Below are 26,779 nucleotides of genomic sequence, written 5' to 3'. Positions count from 1 at the left end.
TCTCCCCGCCTTCAGCTGGGGGGGACGCATGTTGGACAGGCCTCACAGACGGCTTGCTCCCCCCCCCGCACGACAGGGCCCGAACTCCGGCCCACCTGGCATATCCCCGCGACAAGCACCCGTACTCCGTCTCCCGACGGACCCTCTGCCCTCGGACCCCTACTCATCACGGGGCCCAGCCCCACCGGCTTCCCCGGCCGAGTCAAGCCGCCCTCTTGGGCCCTGCACCACGCGGCCGCATGGCCTCTCCTCGACCCTAACCCCGGGCCTGGCCGGCCCCGACATCCCGGCACCACCATCCACCCAGGAGGTGAGCGGACCACTTGGCAGGTCAATGGGAGAACGAAGTATCAAGGACTCTCCCCCGCCAGGTGCCGATCGCCCCCAGCTCCCCCAGGCCCTGGCTCCACCCCCTGCTGGGTGTCTGGACACCTTCATCCCGGACCCTCCGACCTCCCAGTGCGAGGGTCCGGACATCAAAGGGCACCAGCCCTATAACTGAGGCAGCTCCGGAGCAGGAAGGCAGTTGTATCCTGGAGTCGAGAGACACCGAGTGAACTCAACCTTGACGGTCTACTGGCGCTGCCGTAGCCGCTCTTGTGAACCATCGTCCTGCCTGCTGGCGCTGCCGCGGCCTTCTGCAACCTTCATCTTCCTGGGACCTGCTGGCGCTGCCGCGGCCCGTTGTAACGACCATCCTCACCGGGACCTGCTGGCGCTGCCGCGGCCTTCTGCAACCTTCATCTTCCTGGGACCTGCCGGCGCTGCCGCGGCCCGTTGTAACGACCATCCGCACCGGGACCTGCTGGCGCTGCCGCGGACCGTACATCTTCCGGGGACCTGCTGGCGCTGCCGCGGCCCGTTGTATCGACCACCCGCACCGGGACCTGCTGGCGCTGCCGCGGTCCGTACCACCTAACCACCAAGCTCGAGGATTATGAGCTCGTCATCATCTCATCCGAACTACCTGATTGGTAAATAGACTGTCACGCTACCCCCTTCCCTACCTTGCGAGACTCTAATCGAGGGGACCCCTGAGTCCAGACCTCCTTGTACCATTCCACCGTATCTTAAATAAGTGCTTATAAAGAACACTGAACCTTATCCGTGTGTGATACCTGTCTGTGGGGGGGGAAGTTACTTGTCTGTACGATCGCTGGAGACGGCTCTCCCCGGAGACCTCTCCCCCTGACCCCGGCCGGCCCTTCCGGTCCGTCTACCTTTTCTAACACTCTTTATAAAAAAGGAAGCCAGAACAGACTTGCTATCACATTTGTCCTTGGGGCCAATCTGTGACCTGCATGGTATGTGCTGTGCTTTGCAGTGGCACATTGATCCTCCATGCTTGATGAGTAAAGCCTGTGGCCATACTGCACATTGCACACAAATCCCCTCAGCAAGTTCATATACCATCAGAGTCGATGTGTTGTTACTGCACTGGAACTTTTGGGGTATACATTGTTCTCTGCAGTAGGAGCATTACCCTCATAAGATTTTCTTAAATGCTATCCATCTGTAAACAAGCCAGAACAGATTTGCTGTTAACATTTGTCCATGGTGGAAAAGTTTTTTTTTTTTTTTAAATGCATGAACTGTCAGTTTCTGAATAATTCATCCATTTCCAGGGCTGCTTTCGGGACATCTCCACTGTGGAAGCCCCAAAGCTCGTGTGCATAGTGCAGAGGTGAACGTTCTGCAACAATGTGTGGAGGACACACACCTGCCTACTGTAGAAGAGCCGAGGTCCGGGTGCATAGTGCAGATGTGCACGCTCTGTCACAAGGTGTGGAGGACGCACACCTGCATACTGTAGAACAGCCGAGGCCTGTGTGCATAGTGCAGATGTGCACGCTCTGTCACAAGGTGTGGAGGAAGCGCACTTGCATACTGTAGTACAGCCGAGAAGTGTGTGCATAGTGCAGTTGTGCACGCTCTGTCACAAGGTGTGGAGGAAGCACACCTGCATACTGTAGAAGAGCTGAGGCCTGTGTGCATAGTGCAGAGGTGCATGCTCTGTCGCAAGGTGTGGAGGACGCACACCTGCATACTGTAGAACAGCCGAGGTCTGTGTGCATAGTGCATAGGTGCACGCTCTGTCACAAGGTGTGGAGGAAGCACACCTGCATACTGTAGTACAGCCGCGAAGTGTGTGCATAGTGCAGAGCTGCACACTCTGTCACAAGGTGTGGAGGACGCACACCTGCATACTGTAGTACAGCCGAGAAGTGTGTGCATAGTGCAGAGGTGCACACTCTGTCACAAGGTGTGGAGGAAGCGCACCTGCATACTATAGAAGAGCCGAGGCGTGTGCGCATAGTGCCGAGGTGCACGCTCAGTCACAAGGTGTGGAGGAAGCACACCTGCATACTGTAGAAGAGCCGAGGCCTGTGTGCATAGTGCAGAGGTGCACACTCTGTCACAAGTTGTGGAGGAAGCACGCCTGCATACTGTAGAAGAGCCGAGGCCTGTGTGCATAGTGCAGAGGTGCACACTCTGTCACAAGTTGTGGAGGAAGCACGCCTGCATACTGTAGTACAGCCGAGAAGTGTGTGCATACTGCAGAGGTGCACACTCAGTCACAAGGTGTGGAGGAAGCACACCTGCGTACTGTAGTACAGCCGAGAGGTGTGCGCATAGTGCAGAGGTGCACACTCTGTCACAAGGTGTGGAGGACGCGCACCTGCATACTGTAGTACAGCCGAGAAGTGTGTGCATAGTGCAGAGGTGCACACTCTGTCACAAGGTGTGGAGGACGCACACCTACATACTGTAGTACAGCCGAGAAGTGTGTGCATAGTGCAGAGGTGCACACTCTGTCACAAGGTGTGGAGGAAGCGCACCTGCATACTGTAGTACAGCCAAGAAGTGTGTGCATAGTGCAGTGGTGCACACTCTGCCACAAGGTGTGGAGGACACACACTTGTCTACTGTAGAAGAGCAGAGGCGTGTGCGCATAGTGCCGATGTGCACACTCAGTCACAAGGTGTGGAGGAAGCGCACCTGCCTACTGTAGTGCAGCCGAGGCCTGTGTGCATAGTGCAGAGGTGCACACTCTGTAACAAGGTGTGGAGGAAGCACACCTGCATACTGTAATATAGCCGAGAAGTGTGTGCATAGTGCAGAGGTGTACACTCTGTTACAAGGTGTGGAGGAAGCGCACCTGCATACTGTAGTACAGCCGAGAAGTGTGTGCATAGTGCAGAGGTGCACACTGTCACAAGGTGTGGAGGAGGCGCACCTGCATACGGCAGAAGAGCTGAGGCCCGGGTGCATAGTGCAGAAATGCACACTCTGCCACAAGGTGTGGAGGACACACACTTGTCTACTGTAGAAGAGCAGAGGCGTGTGCACATAGTGCCGAGGTGCACACTCAGTCACAAGGTGTGGAGGAGGTGCACCTGCATACTGTAGTACAGCCGAGAGGTGTGTGCATAGTGCAGAGGTGCACGCTCTGTCACAAGGTGTGGAGGAGGTGCACCTGCATACTGTAGTACAGCCGAGAGGTGTGTGTATAGTGCAGAGGTGCACACTCTGTCACAAGGTGTGGAGGAAGCACACCTGCCTACTGTAGTACAGCCGAGAGGTGTGTGCATAGTGGAGATGTGCACACTCTGTCACAAGGTGTGGAGGACGCACACCTGCATACTGTAGTACAGCCAAGAGGTGTGTGCATAGTACGGAGGTGCACACTCAGTCACAAGGTGTGGAGGAAGCACACCTGCATACTGTAGAAGAGCCGAGGCCCGGGTGCATAGTGCAAAGGTGCACGCTCAGTCACAAGGTGTGGAGGACGCACACCTGCCTACTATAGTACAGCCGAGAGGTGTGTGCATAGTGGAGAGGTGCACACTCTGTCACAAGGTGTGGAGGACGCACACCTGCATACTGTAGAACAGCCAAGAGGTGTGTGCATAGTACGGAGGTGCACACTCAGTCACAAGGTGTGGAGGACGCACACCTGCATACTATAGAAGAGCTGAGGCCCGGGTGCATAGTGCAGAGGTGCACACTCTGTCACAAGGTGTGGAGGAGGCACACCTGCATACTGTAGTGCAGCCGAGAGGTGTGTGCATAGTGCAGAGGTGCACGCTCAGTCACAAGGTGTGGCGGAAGCACACCTACATGCTGTAGAAGAGCCGAGACCTGTGTGCATAGTGCAGAGGTGCACGCTCAGTCACAAGGTGTGGAGGACAAACACCTGCCTACTGTAGTACAGCCGAGAGGCGTGTGCATAGTACGGAGGTGCACGCTCTGTCACAAGGTGTGGAGGACGCACGCCTGCATACTGTAGAAGAGCCAAGGCCTGTGCGCATAGTGCCGAGGTGCACGCTCAGTCACAAGGTGTGGAGGAAGCACACCTGCATACTGTAGTACAGCCGAGAGGTGTGTGCATAGTGCAGAGGTGCACGCTCTGTCACAAGGTGTGGAGGACGCACGCCTGCATACTGTAGAAGAGCCAAGGCCTGTGTGCATAGTGCAGAGGTGCACGCTCTGTCACAAGGTGTGGAGAAAACTCGCATCCGCATCCGCACTGTAGAACCGAGACCGGCGGCATGATGCTCGGGTTTGAAACCCGGGAGCGTGTCGTCGCACTGCCTCTGGGTAGTGGTTGGCTAGCTCTGATTGCCGTATGCCATCAGAGAACAGATGCCAGTGTGCGGCCCCATCCTCCTGTGCCAGCATGCAGAGCCAGCCAACCTCCGATGCAACTGTGCCCTAGCTGTCAGCCACGAGACGCACCTTCTATGCACACGGCAGCGGTGGGTGGGACACACGGCGGAGGTGGGTGGGACAGCACACCTCTGCCCCGCCCCCACGGTCGGTGAGCTATCAGCACTGACTGCGCAGGCAGCAGCCGAGCCGCTCCAGTCGCACGCTCTCTCTTGGGATGGCAGTGCAGGCGTGCCAGCTCCACTTCCCATGGTGGTCCTGCGAGGTGCAGGTAAGGGCCGGCGTTGGTGCAAGGAGTCTGAATGCGCAGCCCCTGGGCGCCAACCTCCGGGGCATGGAACTCCGACCGTACCCCACATCCAGACTTCCTCTTGTAACACTTCCACGCTTTGCCCTCAGAGATTCTGCATGGCTGCTTGTGGTGGGGCCCTACAGGGGGCAAGTACAGTCCTGCATACTGCGTGCTTCGTTGCAGAAGAGGTGCACGCAGCTCTCTCTCTCAGGTTATATGCAGCTATGCAGTCTCTGCTCGAGTAGTCAGTTTTGGTTTACAGGTAGCCCGGCATCCTGTATCTAAGTGTGAGTGGCCACCACGCTCCCTGTTCATCCTGTGCTTACAATGGGTGGTCACTTCTGGCGTGGTATATATATATATCCTGTGTTTGCTTTAAGCCACCAGTGCTTGGCTGGTACATGCATCTCTGCATCTTGTGCTTCCTTTGGGTGCTCAGTACTAGGGTGGTACATGCCTGTCTCCCTGCATCCTGTGCTTCCAATGGGTGGTCACTTCTGGGGTGGTATATGCATATCTGAATCCTGTGCTTGGTTTGAGCGATCCGTGCTTGGCTGGTACATGCATATCTCTGTATTGTGTGCTTCCTTTGGGTGGTCAAAACTTGGATCAAATGCTCATCTCTGCATTCCGTGCTTGCCTTGGGTGGCTAGTCCTCTGAGGTGGAATGTCCATCTGTACATTCTGTACTTGCTTTGGGTGGTCCAAAGTGTGTGCTGGTCAGTCGTAGGGTTAATTGGTGTTCGGCATCAGGTGCTTGCTTTGGATGGGAAGTCTCCTGAGGTGGTACGTCCATCTGTACATTCTGTACTTGCTTTGGGTGGTCTCTAGTGTTTGTTGGCCAGTAGTAGGGGTTAATTGGTGTTCTGCACCAGGTGCTTGCCTTGGGTGGTCAGTCATCAGGGTGGTACATCCATCTGTACATTCTGTACTTGCTTTGCGTGGTCTCTAGTGTGTGTTGGCCAGTAGTAGGGGTTACTTGGTGTTCTGCACCAGGTGCTTGCCTTGGGTGGTAAGTCTCCAGGGGTGGTATGTCCATCTGTACATTCTGTACTTGCTTTGCGTGGTCTCTAGTGTGTGTTGGCCAGTAGTAGGTGTTACTTGGTGTTCTGCACCAGGTGCTTGCCTTGGGTGGTCAGTCCTCGGGGGTGGTATGTCCATCTGTACATTCTGTACTTGCTTTGGGTGGTCTGTGGTGTGTGTTGGCCAGTAGTAGTGGTTACTTGGTGTTCTGCATCAGGTGCTTGCATTGGGTGGTCAGTCCTCGGGGGTGGTATATCCATCTGTACATTCTGTACTTGCTTTGGGTGGTCTGTGGTGTGTGTTGGCCAGTAGTAGGGGTTACTTGGTGTTCTGCACCAGGTGCTTGCTTTGGGTGGTTAGCATTGGCAGGAATATCCACCTCTGTATCTGTTGTTTGCTTTGTTTGCTTTGTGTCTGTAATGTTGGGGTAGCTCTGCAGACTGTAATTAGAATGGTCAATCAGCGCTGGCAGCGGGGTACTCGCAGAGTAACATCCTGTGACCGGTTTAGGTGGCTAGTACTGGGACTGATTGGCGCTCTGCATACTGAGCTTGATTTGAGGTGTCAGTACTGGGGGGCGTACATCTTTAAATGTTGTGCCTGATGTGGGTGGTGGGTCCTGGGTGGTACATGCTGCTCTACAGACTACACCAGTGTTTGGTTGGCCACTACTGAAGGTACATGCAGCTCAGTGAACTGCACCCGAGTTTGGGGGGTCAGAAGTGTTTCCTGCAGCTCTGTACAGTGTGCTTGGCTGGAGCAGTCAGTACTGGGGGCTCATGCCTCCTTACCGCATGTACTTGGCTTGGGTTTTCAGTAATACCGCTCATGCATTCTTATATCATGTGCATGGCTTTGGTGGTCATTACTGATGGTACATGTAGCATTGCCTACTGTGCTTGGTTTGGGTTGTCAGTGCTGGGGGTATACGACTCCTTACATCTTCTGCCTTGTGTGAGTGCTCACTGCTGTAGGTACAACATTCATAAGTCCTGCACCTATTTTGGGTGGTCAGTATCATTGGGTGTACGCTTTGGGTAGTCCATGCTAGGGTTTCATGCATCATTATAGCTTGCGTCTTGTTTGGGTGGGCAGTACTGGGCTTACTTGCAGCTTTGCTTCTTTTTTCTGGCATAGATGGTAGCCGCAATCTTGTACCTTGTCCCTAGTTTGGATGAGTGCCACCGTGGACACATGCAGCTTTACATCTGCGTGATTTAGTGGTCAGTACAGGGAGATGTACTAAATTCGGTCAGACACCTAGTAGTACAAATTGAACCTACTATACCTAATTCGGGACGGATATACTTGTTGCACTTTACTAGTGTCCTGGAATCATGACACGTTGGCACTTAAAAAAATTAGGTGCTATATCTTGTTATAGTATTTGTGGAATCTTTTAAAAAAAAATAACCCTGGGTCTGACATAATTGATGCACTTTATCATTGTTATTGAGCTATGGATTAACCATGTATGCATGTTGGCACGTTAATATGAAATATGTGCAATATCTTGCTTTAATAATCATTGACATTTAAAAAAATTAATTCGTTTCTCTTTGGAATCTGTTTTATTGTTTGATCTGGTTTATGTTTTGTTTTATGGGATATTTATGAATGCATTGGTCCAATCATTAATAATATTTGATATATTGAGTTCCGCCGTTTTTATATATTACATGATTGTGAAGTGTTTTGCTTGCAATGATTTTTATTAATCACGCAATAAAGAATGTAACTAACCAGAACAGTGGTTACATTCATCCCCACATCTTATCTCTAATTTGGTTTTGTACTGGGCGTGCATGTAGCTTTACATCCTGTGTATGGTTTGCATGAATCCTTACATCTTGTCCCCAGATGGGTAAATGCTGTCTTCCATCCCGTGCCTTGCTTGGATGGTTGTCCTGGGTGCATTTATCCTTATTTCTTCTGCCTGGTGTGGGTGGTCAGAATTAGGGATAAACTGTATTGGATTTTATTATTTATACAGCGCTCCATTTAGCTTTGCTTATTGTTTCTGGTATGATGGGCAGTACACACAGCCTTCCATTGAGAGCCTGGTTTGTGTGATCAGTACTAGGGCTCAGTTGGACTGCACTGGAGCATTTATACAGCGCTCCATTTAGCTTTGCTGTTTGTTTCTGGTATGATGGGCAGTACACACAGCCTTCCATTGAGAGCCTGGTTTGTGTGATCAGTACTAGGGCTCAGTTGGACTGCACTGTAGCATTTATACAGCGCTCCATTTAGCTTTGCGTATTGTTTCTGGTATGATGGGCAGTACACACAGCCTTCCATTGAGAGCCTGGTTTGTGTGATCAGTACTAGGGCTCAGTTGGACTGCACTGTAGCATTTATACAGCGCTCCATTTAGCTTTGCTTATTGTTTCTGGTATGATGGGCAGTACACACAGCCTTCCATTGTGTGCCTGGTTTGTGTGATCAGTACTAGGGCTCAGTTGGACTGCACTGTAGCATTTATACAGCGCTCCATGCAGCTTTGCTTATTGTTTCTGGTATGATGGGCACTACACACAGCCTTCCACTGTGTGCCTGGTTTGTGTGATCAGTACTAGGGCTCAGTTGGACTGCACTGTAGCATTTATACAGCGCTCCATTTAGCTTTGCTTATTGTCTCTGGTATGATGGGCAGTACACACAGCCTTCCATTGTGTGCCTGGTTTGTGTGATCAGTACTGGGGCTCAGTTGGACTGCACTGTAGCATTTATACAGCGCTCCATTTAGCTTTGCTTATTGTTTCTGGTTTACTACACAGCCTTCCATTGAGAGCCTGGTTTATGTGATCAGTACTAGGGCTCAGTTGGACTGCACTGTAGCATTTATACAGCGCTCCATGCAGCTTTGCTTATTGTTTCTGGTATGATGGGCAGTACACACAGCCTTCCATTGAGAGCCTGGTTTGTGTGATCAGTACTAGGGCTGCACTGTAGCATTTATACAGCGCTCCATTTAGCTTTGCTTATTGTTTCTGGTATGATGGGCAGTACACACAGCCTTCCATTGTGTGCCTGGTTTGTGTGATCAGTACTAGGGGTCAGTTGGACTGCACTGTAGCATTTATACAGCGCTCCATTTAGCTTTGCTTATTGTCTCTAGTATGATGGGCACTACACACAGCCTTCCATTGAGAGCCTGGTTTGTGTGATCAGTACTAGGGCTCAGTTGGACTGCACTGTAGCATTTATACAGCGCTCCATTTAGCTTTGCTTATTGTTTCTGGTATGATGGGCAGTACACACAGCCTTCCATTGAGAGCCTGGTTTGTGTGATCAGTACTAGGGCTCAGTTGGACTGCACTGTAGCATTTATACAGCGCTCCATTTAGCTTTGCTTATTGTTTCTGGTATGATGGGCAGTACACACAGCCTTCCATTGAGAGCCTGGTTTGTGTGATCAGTACTAGGGCTCAGTTGGACTGCACTGTAGCATTTATACAGCGCTCTATTTAGCTTTGCTTATTGTCTCTGGTATGATGGGCAGTACACACAGCCTTCCATTGTGTGCCTGGTTTGTGTGATCAGTACTAGGGCTCAGTTGGACTGCACTGTAGCATTTATACAGCGCTCCATTTAGCTTTGCTTATTGTCTCTGGTATGATGGGCAGTACACACAGCCTTCCATTGTGTGCCTGGTTTGTGTGATCAGTACTGGGGCTCAGTTGGACTGCACTGTAGCATTTATACAGCGCTCCATTTAGCTTTGCTTATTGTTTCTGGTATGATGGGCAGTACACACAGCCTTCCATTGAGAGCCTGGTTTGTGTGATCAGTACTAGGGCTCAGTTGGACTGCACTGTAGCATTTATACAGCGCTCCATGCAGCTTTGCTTATTGTTTCTGGTATGATGGGCAGTACACACAGCCTTCCATTGAGAGCCTGGTTTGTGTGATCAGTACTAGGGCTCAGTTGGACTGCACTGTAGCATTTATACAGCGCTCCATGCAGCTTTGCCGTTTGTTTCTGGTATGATGGGCAGTACACACAGCCTTCCATTGTGTGCCTGGTTTGTGTGATCAGTACTAGGGCTCAGTTGGACTGCACTGTAGCATTTATACAGCGCTCCATTTAGCTTTGCTTATTGTTTCTGGTATGATGGGCAGTACACACAGCCTTCCATTGAGAGCCTGGTTTGTGTGATCAGTACTAGGGCTCAGTTGGACTGCACTGTAGCATTTATACAGCGCTCCATGCAGCTTTGCTGTTTGTTTCTGGTATGATGGGCAGTACACACAGCCTTCCATTGAGAGCCTGGTTTGTGTGATCAGTACTAGGGCTCAGTTGGACTGCACTGTAGCATGTCTATAGCGCTCCATGCAGCTTTGCTGTTTGTTTCTGGTATGAGTGGTCAGTTCTGGGAGTGCATGCAGAATTCCATCGTGTGCCTGCTTTTGTTGTCAGAGCGATCATTTCACATGCAGCTCTCTCTGCCCCGGCCCCTCTCACAGCCCTCTCTCTCTTCTGAATTCCAGGGGCAGTGCCTGCAGACTGAGCCCGAGTTTGACCTGCAGGAGTTCCGCGATGCGGTGGACAGTTTCATATCTGGTAAGGATGAGTGACTCAACAACCCAACTCCCCCTCAGGGCATAGAGAGTATCAGTCGCTGGATTCCTGCATCATTACATCAAGGCCTAAACAAACATCAGGGGAGGTTCACGAAGACTCTGTGCTGGTGCATAGGCAAGCACAATGATGCAAAGCATCGCAAAGTCTTGGAAGGGTACTTTCCAGCATAAAATATACTTTCCATTGGAATGGTGCCCTTTCCTTGGTGAAAATAGCTGCCTGTGCCACTTTGCATATGGAGGGTGTTGCGTGGGAGTGACACGGGCAGATCACTGCAGTCACCCATAGTTTTTGACGCAAAGACTGATCTACTAAGATAGTCAGATATGATTTGCATCAAAAAATGTCTCCTCCTGGAGGCGAGCGCTAACGTGGAGAAATGTCGTTTTTTTCTCCAAACATTTCACACATTGCACGTGTGCTGCACTGTACAGCACATATCAAATGTGTGGATGAATTAGAATTTGTCTCGACAGAGGATTGTGTACCGGAAGGTTATGCTTCCAGTACAAAAACTATGCTAGATATCGCACACACCTCTGCCCCATGGTTTTGTGTGGCACTAGGCAACCAGTTTGTGTCTCACCACAGAGGATGACAGCAGGAGCAGGCCATTTTTGATAACTAAGGCTGTACGCAGCTTCCCTCCCCTTGCACAATGCAGCACAGCAACTTTCATTGTTGCACTGCGCTAAAAATTAACACATCTGCCCGTAATTTTGTAAATATGAGTTAGAAGCATATTAATATTTTCATTATCTTCATCATCGTCTGCAAATAAATAAAATAAACAAATACATTTCAATTCATGCATGCTTGGTTGAATCGTATTACTTTTAGACGTTGCGTTTCTGTTTTTCCATAAGACTCATTTTCCTACTAAAACTTATCAAACACACTTAACGTCTCCAAAGGGCTCAGGGTCGGGGTAACTTTTTTGTGTTCTTCTCTTAAGGCCTGGAGTAGCCATAGCAGGTTGAGAGGGTGGACACTAGCAATAAATACTTCAATCGGATCCATAACTTGAATTTTTAAATTCGGTCTGTGCTCTGCACCTGTGAGCCACCTGGCTGCGCTCTTTCGGTGACCCAGAAGCAGTGTTTGCACTGCACCTTGCACTCCTTCTTGCACCTAGGAGTTCTGAGTGACTGTACATCAGAAGATATCAAAGAGCAGAAACGAGACATGCTGGGATGCATACCTGCCAACTCATACGGTACCACCGTGTGACACACGATATTGGCTCCCTTCACACGGTCTCCCGGTGAGGAGCCGATATGACAAGGTGACAAATAAAACGAGCAGCCTTTTTCCGAGGCTTTGAACTGCCAACGTCCATGAAGGGGCGTGAAAACACCCAAGCACATTAGAACCAGCTTTAGCAAGTTGTTTTTTTGGGAGGATGGGGTTTCTCGGTGGGGTTCAAAAGTGCCTGGTAGATACTTCTCGGCACGAGGGCCTGCCCCTTCAAGGCCCTGCCCCCTCCTCACAGGGTGAGTGAGATTGTTATTCAAGTTGGCAGGTATGGGGGTGTTAGTTTTTTTTGTTCTGGCATGTTTGTATCTACAACCGTGAGCTTGGTGTTCTATAGTTTGGAAGTCACACTACATCCACACAAGACTTCATCAATAAATATACAGTCAGACAAATACATATATGTAAACAGGAACTCCCGTGTTTTAGAACCTTCGTATCAATCATACTCTTTATGGTGCAGTCAGTTTGTATCCTTTAGAAATAGAAGATCACGCCGTGTTCTATGTGTGCGGTGCGTCTGCACTCCACGCAGACAGCCGCATGCCTGCTCGTTTGCACCTGGTTTCACTTGGCATTAGGCCGGGAGCAGATGTTATCACGGCTCTGGGCTGGGGCAGTGTCACAGAGGTGACGCAAACTGGTACAAGGTCTTAAATGAGGATTTACCTTCTAGCGCAAATTGTACCAGGGGCATTTTACCAGAGGGTTTCCCTCAGAAGTTGTAGCAGGGGGTGCCACTTGGGTGCACATCCTACGCGTAACACCGCTCGCATGCCTTTGTGTTGTGGAACAAGATAGTGTATAATGCTTAGTAGTTTTTTTGCGTCACCAATGACATTATTAGCGGACGACTCTGTAAATCTAGTTTTACGCAGTTTTCTATCGCGTACACAACGCAGAGTTGCTTTTTTTTCAAGAAGCGCAGCGTCGTGTGAAGGATGGCAAATTAGGGCCTAAGTTTAACAAAAAACGATCACATTTTAGCAGCAAAGTAGCACACGCACAAACTCAGCTTTCTCTATTTTTTTCTGTGTAAAATCGTTCTTTTATGATTCATCCAGTCTATCTGACTCATTACTTAGCACATACGCAGCAAAAATGGCGCGTACTAGGTCGCTCCAATGTTTTCCGTATGCAGAGTTTTACCTAGTATGGTAGCACTTTCCCATTTCTGATCACACCGTGACAAGCTTCCCTCCTTCCCTTGCTTCACTCCACAGACCCGACCTCCATGATGTCGCCGGGCCTTGAGGACGTGAACTTCCAGCTGCAGCACTGCACCGGCCCTGCCTTTGAGCCCAGCTCCCTGAACACAACCCCGGACTCGCTGCTGCACCTGGGGCTGCAGGTACCTTTCGCAGAGCACTACTGGAGGGGCGTGGCCGACCAGAACGAGAAGGCGCTGGGGGATGCGCTGGTGCAGAACACTCAGGTGAGTGAAAGAGAGAGTGCGCATGCGCGCCTCCGGCAGCCCCGACCGTCTACAATGCACTGAGGCCACATGCTGCCTACATCCCTCGTGATGAGCTATGCGAATAACACACCTGCACTGCAACGAAATAAGATATAGCCAGCTAACGGGGAACATGACTAGAACAAAATACTCGTGATAACATTGGAAGTTGAATCTGCAGAGAATGGATCCCCCAAGTCCAGGGCCTTCAGCTTTGAACGAACTTCCTTCGGGGCTGCATTGTACTTCCGGGTCTATGACAAACTCCCACAAGTGCTACTAACATAGAAGGCGAGAGATAATGGAGAGTTGATTTTCTGCTGTACCCTGAGATCTGCTCTATGAAGCCTAGTGCTGACTGAGGCGCCCATCACTGGAGTTGTCCATTGACGGCCGCACACTGGCGCGTTGGGGGACAGAGGGTCATAAGACACCAACAGGCTCTTGACAATGACTTCGGAATTCTGGGTGACTACTTCTCAGTAAAATCCCCTTTTTTCCTAAGATTGGTGTGATTCACGTGTTTCTTACTTTGCTTTTTTCCACAAGGGGCTAATCTATGTTTGACCTGTAAACCAAATTGTGCAGTTCTTTGAAATGTATCTGCCTCCCTGTGATTTAGATCACTTACCTGAAAAAATCAGATTTCTTCGAAACCTAAGAGCTTTGTACCGATGTTTACCGTGTACGTAACTTTACACCCTCAGAAGTGAAATCCCGCAGACCCCGTGAATGAAACTAGGTAGACAGTGAGCAGACTGGAGAGGCCTGTTGGGCCGTCTCTCCAGGCTTTTATATTTCTGAGAACATTATTGGTATTCTATTGTGTTGTATGAGTACAATGAGGTAGTGGTGGTATACAAACTGCACCTCCTATTAACAAAAGTAGTTGTGGGTGAAGTGTATTAAGCAAATAAAGTGTGGTTGGTGCTATTCTGGTACCGTGCACCCTACTACCAAGGGTACAAGCAATATTGGCCTAGTCGGATCCACTGTACAAATTAGTCACAAGAAAAGATGCCACGGCACTCAAATGGAAGTCTGAAAAAGTCAAAGTCCATGAAGTAAGTGTTGTGCTGCCAGCAGTTTACCTTCCCGCGGGCTCCCATCTATCATTGCTGACGAAACACCTCACTTATCATAGGTTTCCTGATTTGGAGTCCTATGTACATCTCATCAAGTGTCTGATATCCACCTAATATTAGCCTTGAGAAAATCACTTATGGTGACGAAACACGTGTCAGCTGTTCTTGTAATGACGTATGCATTGTGGGTTACAGAACTCTCCACAAATTCTTAAACTCATATTACTGGACCTATTGTCTACGAACCTTACCTCATGGACTTTGACTATTTCAGACGTCCATTTGAGTGCTGTGGTATCTCCTCTTGTGACTAATTTGTATTGTACTATAGTTTGTATTTGCGTAGCCTATCATAACTCTGATGAGTCCCTGAAGTGCATTAACAGTTAACACGTATACATACCATTGTTGTGTTTGCTTGGTAGATTGCAGATTTTTTGTTTGGTCTTTGTGGGATCTGTTTTCATATTGTGTGCGATGCCTAGAGGGTCTTTAAAACGTCAGCTTAGCAGCGAGTAAGACTCATACCCATCTTTCTGAGGGTGACTGAATGTCCTGCGTGGATTAGATCATTATTATTAATCAACATTAAGTAAAGCGCATGGCTGCCCTTAGGCATCCCAGCGCTAGTGACAACAAGCACAGGCGTAGAAGAGGTTTTAAGGCACACTTAGGGGCTGGCAGTTCTTTGCGGCAGGGGCAGTTCTTTGCAGCAGGTGCAGTTCTTTGCGGCAGGGGCAGTTCTTTGCAGCAGGTGCAGTTCTTTGCGGCAGGGGTAGTTATTTGCGGCAGGGGCAGTTCTTTGCAGCAGGGGTAGTTCCTTGCGGCAGGGGCAGTTCTTTGCGGCAGGGGCAGTTCTTTGCAGCAGGGGTAGTTCTTTGCAGCAGGGGTACTTCCTTGCGGCAGGGGTACTTCTTTGCGGCAGGGGTAGTTCTTTGCGGCAGGGGCAGTTCTTTGCAGCAGGGGTACTTCCTTGCGGCAGGGGTAGTTATATGCGGCAGGGGCAGTTCTTTGCAGCAGGGGTAGTTCTTTGCAGCAGGGTTAGTCCTTTGCGGCAGGGGTCTCGTCTGTTGGGGAAAGGCAGGGTCTTTACTGATTTCCTGAATCCCTGGTCATCTCAGATGTATCTCATCTTTGCCACGAGGCAGCCATATTGTTCCCACGGGAAGCAGTGGTACTGCCCAAGCTTAGGGCGCAGACCATTCATTGCCAGGCTCCTCTCTGACCAGCAGGGCTTGTTTTTAACCCCGACAGCTGCACATGACGCTGAACGAGAAGCAAGAGGAGATCTCGTCGCTCAAGGAGAGGAACATCCAACTGAAGGAGCTGGCGAGCCAGGCCAAGCACCTGGCCTCCGTGCTTGATGTGAGTATCGCAGCTCCGGGTGCCCTCTGACCCTGGGACACTGGATCCCAGGGACCTGGACCCGCCCACGTCCATACACATCACGGGGGAGGTACCCAGGGGAGGGTGACCGGCAGCCCATCAGGGCCGAGCACTGCACCCAGAGAGGTTTTATGCAGTATCAGGTACACACTGACGCCTTTAAAATGCAACTGACGAATAACATTTTTGGAAAATAGGAATCACTTAATATTGAGAAGAAAACAATACATCTTCAGCAAGTGGGGGTGGAGGAATGAGGGGTTTCCTTACAAAGGAAGTAGAGTTGAGAGTTGCAAGTAAGTTACACAAGCACAGGTTCATATATGAACTGCCTTTATTGCCCCGTCACCTTCACTTGTATGTCACGTCACCTGGATGCGGCCCCTTGTAGTTCGAACACTTGCCCATCCAGAAGGGTTATAGACTAATAAAGTTAGCTCCCCCGCAAGTCTGCTTGTGTTTGTGCTTGTTTACAAAAGCCGTCTATTTTCTGATGACGTATTAGGCTCCTTCTCTTCTTTTTCATAGCGCCAAGCCCCGAGCTGGGGCGTATGTCTCACTGAGGCACACATAATAGGTCAAACGTAAAGCATTCCTGGAGCGTACCGACCCCCTTACACGAGCCAGTGTGTAACCACAAAATAAAAGCTTTGGGTAACTGAGGTAATTTGTAAACCAAGGGACCTGATACTTCCTCCTGACAGACGCAGTTATAAATGAAAGACTAGCAGATGCGCTAAGAAGCGTTCTTTCTGTCCCTGCAACACTATATCAGGTTGCCTGAGAGAAGCAGGTGCGGTGTTCCATTTGCACCATTTGGTGGAGTGATTATTTTACGATAGGGCACACACTTATACACAGACAGACACAACCACCCACAGCAGGCAGCCAGACCACCAAACACATTTCCATAATTGCAAGCTTAAACTCTCGTACTTAATAAAGTCTCATAACACGGTTGCACGATTGAACATGCTTTTATCTGCCGCTAGATGGCGGTATTTCACAAGTCTGTCTGCACTGCTTTTGTTTAAACATAACAAGCCGCTATTTCAGGGTACCGAGCGGTATGTCAACATTTTAGTGGCATGACATTGGATTGAAAAGTGTGTTTTTTTGTTTTTGTTTACAGAAACTGATGATTCATCGACCAACAGAAGACGGCGTTTTAGTTGACGGCTATCTCCCTAGAACCTCGGCCAAAAGAAACCTGGAAGCACTGTATGGGGCCAGCAGCACGGATGACCCCCAGGTCGATGAGATACTGCGGGAGATCTCTGAAAAGTGCAACGCGGCACTGCAGACCATGGACCCGAGCAGCGAGCACAAGCGCTTCAAGCCCGAGTCGGAGGAGCGGGGAGCCCCCGAGGGCCAGGGCGCAGGCGTCAGCCTTCACGGGGCCTTCCACGGGCTGCAGACCTGCACCGGGCAGCGCGCGCTGACCATGAGCGGCAGCGCCCTGCAGGAGGAGGGAATGTGCTTCCGGACCTCCATCAGGGAGCACTGCACAATCCGGACACTTGCTTTCCCCCAGGGCAACGCCTTCACCTTTAGGACACCCACGGGCGGGTACAAGTTCCGGTGGGTACCCAGCTGAGCAAGATGCCAGGTTCAGCTAACTACACTAGCCATGCCTACCTATGTGGGTCTTCAAACCGGGCCGGCGGAGGACACCGTGAACTATAGCTTCACTGCCCTCGGAGACAGAGCCGCCACCACCGTGTGGCGCCACTTGCCAGTCCACTGCTAAAGACCTCCACTAGCCCCATAGGGAAAGGTTCATGAGGTGCAAGGGTGCCTGCGTTGGCGCTAGGCAGCCCATTGTGCACCGGCGCTGGGAAAGGACAGGAATGTGCTGCATTGTGATAAATTCAGGTCATTCTTGCCCTTTCCCTGTAATGCAGCACAGCAAGGTGACTTGCTGCGTTGTGTTACAATTTCATAAATATGCCCCATACCATCTACCTCACTCTTTCTGAACACTGTAACAGAGCCCACACATCTACGGAATTGATGATCCAGTTTGAACAGAGCCATGTTAAACACAACTGCTACTATAGCCGCACCATTTCCAACTGGCCCCGGTCACTTACAGCAATGCTCTGCAGCCACCAGCAAAGATCAGCTTTCTTTAGCAGGCTCTGCCATCGCCAGCAGGGCCGAGTCATCTCAAACAGAGCACACTGAGGTCTCACCGAGTCACCTTAAACAGAATTTGTCACCCTCTTATTACTTGAACATCTAACTGACCTCAGCCACCTCCAACAGAGATCAGCCTTCACCAACAATGTTCAGTCATCTACAACAGAGCCCCTCCACCTCCCCCATGCCTCAGCTACCTCCTGTTTACTCAACTGCCAACCACAGAATTTCGTCATTTCCAAAGGCACTCAGGTATTTCTAATTCTGTTCTGCCGCCGTGGAAATAGCATAACTATTTCCACAATTACCTGTGCATATTTAACTGATCCCTCCAATTTCTAGTGGAGTTATGCTGCCACTATCAGAATTCAGCCAACAACAGAGGGCCATATTACCAAGGAACGGCTTATCGCCGCTTTAAGCGGCGATAATGGGCTTCATAATATGCCCTGGAGAATTCCCATAGAAGACCAGGTTCACACCAGAACCTGGGCTTCTGTGGGTATTCACAAGGACATATTATCAAGCCCATTATCGCCGCTTTTGCGGCAGTTTCTGGCCGCTAAAGCAGCGATAATGTTATCGCCGTTCCTTGATAATATGGCCCACAGTTCCTCCATTCCTAACATAACCCAGACACTGCCATCAGACTTAAGCCATCTCCATCAGAGTACATCAATCTTCAAGAAAACTCAGCAACCTTGGACTGAGCTAAGTGATCTCTGGAACAGCCTGTCCGCACTCATGTCTAATAGAGATCCGACATCAACAACAGAGTTCTGCAGCCTCCAACATAGGGCAGCCATTGCAGCTGTTTTCAGCCATCGCAAACGGAAATCAGTATTAAAGACAGTCCAGCCTTCAGCAAAAAGAGCCCAGACAACTCTACGTAGGTCTGCCATCACTAGCAGAATATAAGGGTATGACTTATGCAGTGTCACCCTTCCAGGGTGTGTGCGCACTTCATACTAGAGAACTGAGCTATAATCTACGAGAGGTGGCCCTTTGTTAACTCTTGCATTTGTTGCTGGATGTTTACAAAGGGGAGGAGATAAGGGCAGCAGATGCCAAACAGAAATAAACGAGCAGGCAGGCAATGTCAGAAACTGAATGACGAGTCGCAAACTAGAAGGGCAAGCAGTGTACTCTGCATTTCTCAGTACTTGCAACTTTGCATTGAGATTTGCACTTATGCTCTATTATATTTGATCACACATACCGCGTAGTGCTGGTTCTGTCCATTGAAATATTCATCCTCATGATTGCCAGTACTGATGAAGTACAAGTATACCAGACATTGTAACAAGTTATTCAACATACAGATAATCTGCATTGAAGTGCCATTACTGTCCCAATAAAGGTATAGCAGACCTGATCGCAAATGCGAATGAAGTCCAATTCCTTATTCAGCTGATCAGCTAAAGAGTGCCAATATTGTCCCATTGAAAGTATTAAAGGCCATCTGATAAGGGCTGGTTCTGTCCCTTTAAAATAAGTATAGCAGACCTGTTAGCAAGACCTAGTGCAGTCCGAATCAAAATACAGGTGATCTGGTAAGAAGTGCCATTAAAAGTATAACCGTCCAAAAAGTGCTGGTGCTCTCTCATTAACTATATGTCAGATCATCTAAGAAATGCCATGACTGCCCCATTAAAAGTATAACAGACCATCCGATAAGAGCTGGCACTGTCACATCAAAACCAAAGAGATGCTCAGAAGTGGCATTACTGTCCCATAATATTATAGTAGGTTTGGTGGGAAGAGCAGTACTGTCCTTGGATGTTGATGTATCAAAATGCCAGGTTCAGCTGAAGTGACAGTGTGCCCACCCTGATACCTGGTGATATCATAATATTGTCTCCTCATCACCATTTCCTTTGACCCATGCTGACATTACAAGGTTAACTCTTATCCAACCATTAGACCCCTCAGCAGCCTCCTGTGTGCTGTGGATGTGCTAGGGTGAAAATTGTAGAAATTAAACACATCTCTTGAACCCTGGTGTACTTCCCACTTCTGCTGATACCTTCATGGCCCCTCAGACAAGGGTAAGCAAGAGCAACGTCAGGACACCTTCCTGCACAAAAACAATAATTAATGCCATTTTGCTCATTCTATGTGTGCTGCAAAATGCAGCACATATAGAAGGAGCAAAAAAAGAGGAGAAAAAAAGTATTTCCATGCCTCCTCTGGGGAGGCGTAGGATTCTGACGCATTCCCAGGTTTATGACACTTTGTGAATCTGGGAATGTGTCAGAATGCAGAACACACAGAAAGAGCAAAAATGAGGAGAAATAAAAGTATTTATCCTCGTTGTACCACTCTAACGCTTACTTTTCAATGGCGTTAGTTTTTTGGCGCTGCCTCAGATTCTTGTAAATCTGGGACAGCGTCAAAAAGCAATGGACGTTGTGCTGGAACGACCACAGCAACGCCTATTGCACGCCCCTTTGACGCAGAAAACTGCTTGAAAGGGTACGATATTTACAATGCAGTGTTAAGCTGCGCAAAGTGGCTTTGCGCTGTATTGTAAATATGGAGCAGGGCATTGTGCCACCAGAGCGACGTAAAAAGTGGCACAATGCCCTTGTAAATATGCCCCCAACAGCAACACCCATGGAACGCCCCTTTCACGCAGAGTAATGCGTAAAAGGGGCCCATAATTACAAGGCCATGAAAAGTCAAGAAGGGTGCCTTTACATGGCCTATATAAATATGGACAGGCACACTACGCTGCCGGTGCATCTAAAAAAGTGACGCACCGGTGGCGTAATGGACTTGTAAATGAGGCCCTATGAATGTAGATCTCTCAAGCTCCATAGCAGGTTTGAAATGTACATGCAGTCCCAGCTTAGTTGTTTGTATCACTTTCATTTTATTCTGAGTCCTGTTCAAATCCCGATTCTATTTTGTTTTTACTTCGCACATTTGACCAATAAAAACCTAGTAAAATTTGTGAAAGCGATTTGAAAGAGGCAAAACATTCAGTAATCAGGGTTGTTAACTCCTACACCACATATAATGCCCAGTACAGACCTACCAAACCCGTAATGATGCTGTAATATTGCACTGAGGACATTCTGCACTCTATGGTACAAATAATTTCCCATGTGATATTATCGCATAATTATATTACTTTGGAACTCACAATGAGCTCTTGTGTATTCTGGTACTTTTATTAATCAATTACTTCTAGAGGAAAAAGTAAAACTGCAATTACTAGCATGCAAAGTAATGTGATCTAGAAGCGGAAACGGAAGGAATAGTTCACACCTTGGACAACTTGAGATCCATGCTACTGCCACCCATTACTGCACAATAGTTCCAGGTGATGAGGGTGTAGTTTTCAGGATGTATTTTCAACCAGGAAGTGTATGTATAGTTCAAACCAACCAGGAAGTGTTTTATGGTTCAAAAAGTTCAAAATAAGGGTGGGACTGGTGTATTTCTTAGTGCAGGCACAGACCCTTAGACTGATAGATTACCCTCTATTGTGTTTAAAAGGAAGGAACATCAACAAAATGATGTAATTTGATACAACAAAAATGAAACCTGCAAGTTAATCGAAAATAGGCCAGTCGAAAAAGTTATGCATGTTTTGAAAGAGAAGCTGGAATGAAGTAAATGGGTACGTGGACACCTAAGAATATTACCGAACAACAATGCTAAAATGGCACGAAATGGAATAAGTTAATACCATATAAAATCTGTAGGTTAAGTTGTTTTCTGTTAACCTCACTGTAAATAACAAAATATTTCTGCACAATATGTAAATATGTTGAACGTTTCTTAATATATGTAATTTAAAGATTTCTATTTGGCTAAACTCTGTGTTGTTCACTTTATTTGTGAGATTGTGTTAACAGATGGTTCTGGAAGTGTATGAGGAACCCTTTTTCTTATCATGTGGTTGAATTTATCTGTGTTCATCTTTAACACAGTAAAAACACTACTTATGCCTGCTCCTAGTCTGGTATTCACAGGTTTCTGTACTGAGTCCTTTCACATTGAGAAATATTGGGCCATGTCCTGACTGGCTCTTAGTCAGCTCTGTGATGCCTCACTGTCATCTAGAAAAAGCTTCAAGTCTTTGCATAACTCCCTTTATTACAGCTTCCTTCCGGCTCTACCTCTCTTTCATATAGTTCATGTTTCATGTGCTAGGCCAGAGTTAGCCTACATTATGGGGAGGGCACCAGAGCCAACTCGTCATCTTTCATCTACAGTTATTCTAAGAGGCAGTATCTTTTCTCTGTCTATGAACACAAAATAGGGTGATTTACATGGATTAATGTTAGGCAGCACCAGTGATCACAGAACAACTAAGGGGAAATTTACTATTATTTCATGCAATGCAGCACAGCACAGTAACTTGCTGCACTGTTTTGCATGAAAGGGAGAGAACAGAAATGCTCCATATTTACAAAGATATGGAGCATTTCTGCTCTCTCCTTCCCCTGGTGCATTTTGTGCAACGCAGACACACTTGCACCATAGTGGACGGGTGACTGTATAACGGGCAGGATTGTTTTTCTCTAGAAAGGGATGATTTTCTGCACAAAAACAATCCTTAGAGGCATTTTTCTCTTTCTATGTGTGCTGCACAATGCATCACACATAGAAATAGAGAGAAAGGAGGAGAAATAAAGATATTTCCCCTCATTACACCGCCGTTGGGTAGTCGCACCATTTTGACGCACACCCAGGTTTGCAATTCTTTGTAAATCTGGGTTTACATCAAAATATATGGGTGGATGCATGGGAACTCCTGTGCCCCACCCATGTAACGTCTATCCGATGCAAACACAAGGCAGCACTATGCACGGCATTGCGTTACTTTATATTTACTAGCCATGCAAAGCAGCTTTTCATGGCTTAGTAAATGCCAAAAAGGATTTTGCTTCGGGGCTGCGTCACAAAAATGAAACAACCCTGCCGCAAAATCATAGTAAATCTGAGCCCACATATGGTGCTTAAATATCAGAGAAGGAATGCTCCTGTCCAGGGCTTAGGGTCCTGGCTTGGTTCTCTCATAGCATATGACCAGTCTTGCTTAGACACTTAGGGGCAGATTTATAATAACTGGCGCATCCCTGCATATCAGCAGGGATGCCCCAGTTATTTTGCGCCCCAGCTCCGCCATCATGAATGCGCCGCATTTATAATGCGGCACAACATGGGGCAAAAACGGCACAGATGCGTCACGCATCTGTGCCGTAAAAGTGGCGCATTGCTGGAGTTGCGTCGCAAGCGCGACACAGCTCCAGCAATGCTCTGGGGGGCCCTATCTGCACAATGCTGCGTCAATCCTTACGCCTGCTTCAAGCAGGCGCAGGGTTTTGACGCAGCATGGGCTCAAAAGTGACTGAGTGAAATCTTGTAGATTTCACTCAGCCACTTTTAGGAGGCGTTCCTGCGCCGGAACGCCCCCACCTGCCCTGGAACGCCTACATGTGGCGCAGGGCTTTACAACGTGACGCATCTCCCAGATGCGTCACGTTGTAAATACCCCGCACCATGGCGCAGGATTTGCGCCGCTGCTGCGTCACAAAAGTGACGCAACGGCGGCGCAAAAGTGGCGCAAATGCAACATAAATCTGCCCCTCAGAGCAATGCGAAGAATTTCTTTAGCATTGGTTAGTTTGATTTCAGTTGATTACCTGCATTGAAGGTATGATTTAACAGATTAAGACATACCTAAAGCTGCAATTGTTACGGCAACTATTGGCAGGAAATGTGAATTAATAAAGCATCATTGTGGTATTTACCATGAAAGGATTGATTAATCCGTTTTTGGCCCTGCAGAGCCATAGAAGTTGGGGATCTCAAGAAGGAATCCTCATGTTTCCAACAGAATAAAAATCTATTTTAGTGCATTATATCTATTTTATCAAATAGCATTATGAGATACATCTTAATTGATATTAAAAACGAAAACCTGGCATTTTGAGACATACTTTGTTTTTCCTAAAAATAAGCTTTTCTTTGAGAGATTCGAGTTTATTTATCCAAAATGAAAGCTTGTATTCGATAGCAAAATGGTGCTGATATTTGGGTCCAAAAGGATTCAATCTTAATTTCAAAATACCAGTTTTTCAATTTTAATTTATATACATTTCACTCCAATATTAGCATGTCATTTTCATTAAGTACACATGCGCACTACTGTCAGCTATGGGCAGATTCTGCCTTTCATGTCCAGATATAACCACGCCGTATGGGATTATATATAATTCACTAGGGATGTCTACTATTTTACTGGGGGTAGCCAAACCATGCCAAGAAGGGCCACAAAAACCCAAGGATAGACATCGTTACACCATGCCCACCATTATGCAAGGGTTTGGTTCAATCAGGCATTGATACCCACAATATGTCAAGTATGACCAGCATTATGCCAGGTATAAGCACCCTCATGTCATGGAACTCCACTATATACTCAGAGTGACAACAATCATGTGAGCACTTGCATTATGTGGGGGATGGGGCCCATAATATTAAAGGTGTCCTCATTATGCCATGGATAGTCAGCGTATTGCCAGGGCCCAACATTATGGCAGGAATTGTCCCCAAAATGTTAATAATGCCAGAATATACTAAGGATGCTGTAGTAAGCATGAAGAGCCCCTTTGATGATTTACGTACAATTTACTGTAAATACAGACTACACAAGGAGGAACGACTGGATCTGGCAACTGCTCAACCACAACTGCAGTTGCTCAGACAACTGACCCCTAACCTTCTAGTAAGGACTACCAGGACATCATGCCTTAGAACACTACATTATCCTTTCGTCCATAAAATAAGGCAACCTTCACAAACAAGGGGGCATATTATCAAGAAACGGCGTTAAAATTATCGCTGCTTTAGCGGCAGAAAACTGCAGCTAAAGCGGCGAGAATGGGCTTGATAATATGCCCTTGAGAATTCCCATAGAAGCCCATGTTCTGGTGTCAACATGGGCTTCTATTGGAATTCTCTGCGGCATATTATCAAGCCCATTATCGCAGCTTTAGCGCCAGTTTTCTGCTGCTAAAGCAGCGATAATTTTAACGCCGTGCTTGATAATATGCCCCAATAAGTTTTCAGACAGAGAAAAAAATAAAATAAAAAATAATAATAAACCTTGCATGAGAACAATGTGGTATAAATAATAAAACGAACAAATACAGAAATTAAAATATATTTGTTAATCATTACTCTAAAAATCATATACAACTTATAGCCTGCGCGAGGGGTCGACATGTGAGTGGTGTGCACACCCAGTGGCAGACTTCATGCACTTGGCGTGGGTCTGCCCCGACGTGGGCAAATTTTGGGAAGCAACATTTCATCAGATCGGAGAGATAGCTGATCTGGAATTAACTCCGGATCCTGCGGTGGCACTGCTGGGACACTCGAGGGGGCTCCCAAAGGCGGTGCGTAGACTAGTAGACATGGGCATGCTGATCGCCAAGCGCAGGGTAGCTATATGCTGGATGCAGGGCACCTTGCCTACGTTAGCGCAGTGGAAACGAGACGTGCTCTACTGCTTTACGCAGACGGAGACGTATAGCGAATTGCTGCCCCCGAGAAGCAGGCCAAAGAACTTTTGGGGATTGTATGCTGACTACCTCAAGAGGGGTGGCGCGGGGGAGAAGTCGGAGGCTGGGGATGCAGAGGCATCGACCTTGGGTGCGGAGGGTGCCGGTGCGAACTGAGTCGAGTCCTAGTGAAGCCGATGGAGCTCCGACCATTGAGGTGGGAGAGGGGGGCGTGCGTTCCAATGTACGCTTCAAGAACTAGTGGACACAAAAGGCCATCTGGCAAAATTCAACTGTGAGCGTATAGGTTAGACGTGGTAGTCTTGTTAGGGAGCGTGACAGGTACAGACATTGCATTTGTGGGGGAGGCCTTGGGAGCAGCTGATGGTACTTTTCGACATAAGTGGGTGGGGGGGGGGTTTGAGGTTAAGTTTTTTGTGCTGATTCACGTAGGAAACTTTGATGACCCTATATGGGACCAGACTATGAGGAATGGCGAGATGGGCTACACCTCTTGATAAGAAGACAGTGATGCCCAGCCCCCGGGATGTGGGATAAGCTGCGTTGTGTCGTGTGTATCAGAAATGAAACAGCCGGCCTCCGGGTTGTAGGCGAGTAACGGTGTATGCCTGCGTTACTGATCATCAAAAAATAAATACATTAAAAAAAAAAAATCACATACAACCCAAAAATGGAAATAGGTCCACTGCTAAATATAATTTCTACAGGAGCCATTACCACCCTACTGACTACATAAATGCAATGCATTTCAACGATATCTGATTAGCAGATTCTGTTGTCAAGTACTTCTGCGGACATACCTCGCACTGTCAATAATCCCACTTGGGTTGTTCATGACTTTATTGTCTTCAGATCTTCCCTGATCTGTCATGAGATCCTCAAAAGATTTTGTACAGGTATTTTTCACTTTAACCACTTTCTCAACATTTCACCAATTTTGCTTATTGACCCTAACCACCATGCCACATACCTTATAAATAATCAGTGGATTGGTATATTTCATCTTTCCTTTTTTCTATAAACAGGAACTTATATGCGTACCTTATCACCGATTTTAAGTAGATGCGGGAGAGCTCTCTTTCTAGCATCAAAATATTTCTTTTGATTGCTTTGAACTTTTTGAACATTTTGTCTCACCACATTGTCAACATCAATCAACAAATCATGTTTTACCCATTTCGACATCCACCCTGGGTACATTTTTGAAGATGGTCTCCAACCTTTCAATGATTCAAATGGTGAGGCCTTTGTGGATGAATGAAGGGTAGTACTATAGAACCACAACCTAAACCATACTGCATTCTGTGTTATAGATTTGTTCACAATGGCCCATTTAAC

The 26,779-nt window shown here is 47.9% G+C and overlaps 1 protein-coding gene across 2 annotated transcripts in view; it reads left to right on the top strand.

Moving 5' to 3' along the window:
* MCIDAS (multiciliate differentiation and DNA synthesis associated cell cycle protein) overlaps positions 1-21,715 on the top strand; it is a 33,200-nt gene extending 11,485 nt beyond the window's left edge. Inside the window, exons 1-5 of one of the 2 annotated variants that reach the window (XM_085631301.1) lie at positions 4,872-4,942; positions 10,481-10,553; positions 13,052-13,263; positions 15,624-15,734; positions 16,888-21,715. In XM_085631301.1, the coding sequence (XP_085487427.1) occupies positions 4,889-4,942; positions 10,481-10,553; positions 13,052-13,263; positions 15,624-15,734; positions 16,888-17,352 (915 nt within the window). In that variant the 5' untranslated portion in view covers positions 4,872-4,888 and the 3' untranslated portion in view covers positions 17,353-21,715. Of the gene's footprint in view, positions 1-4,871; positions 4,943-10,480; positions 10,554-13,051; positions 13,264-15,623; positions 15,735-16,887 lie in introns of those variants that run through there. The other variant, XM_085631300.1, reaches the window with a different exon arrangement.
* Positions 21,716-26,779: the final 5,064 nt, after the last annotated feature.

This window comes from Triturus cristatus, chromosome 2_1 (assembly GCF_964204655.1).
Source record: "Triturus cristatus chromosome 2_1, aTriCri1.1, whole genome shotgun sequence".
In the NCBI taxonomy this organism is placed as follows: Eukaryota; Metazoa; Chordata; class Amphibia; order Caudata; family Salamandridae; genus Triturus; species Triturus cristatus.
Note: the sequence above shows the minus strand (reverse complement) of the source record. Positions and strands in the feature narration are given on the sequence as shown.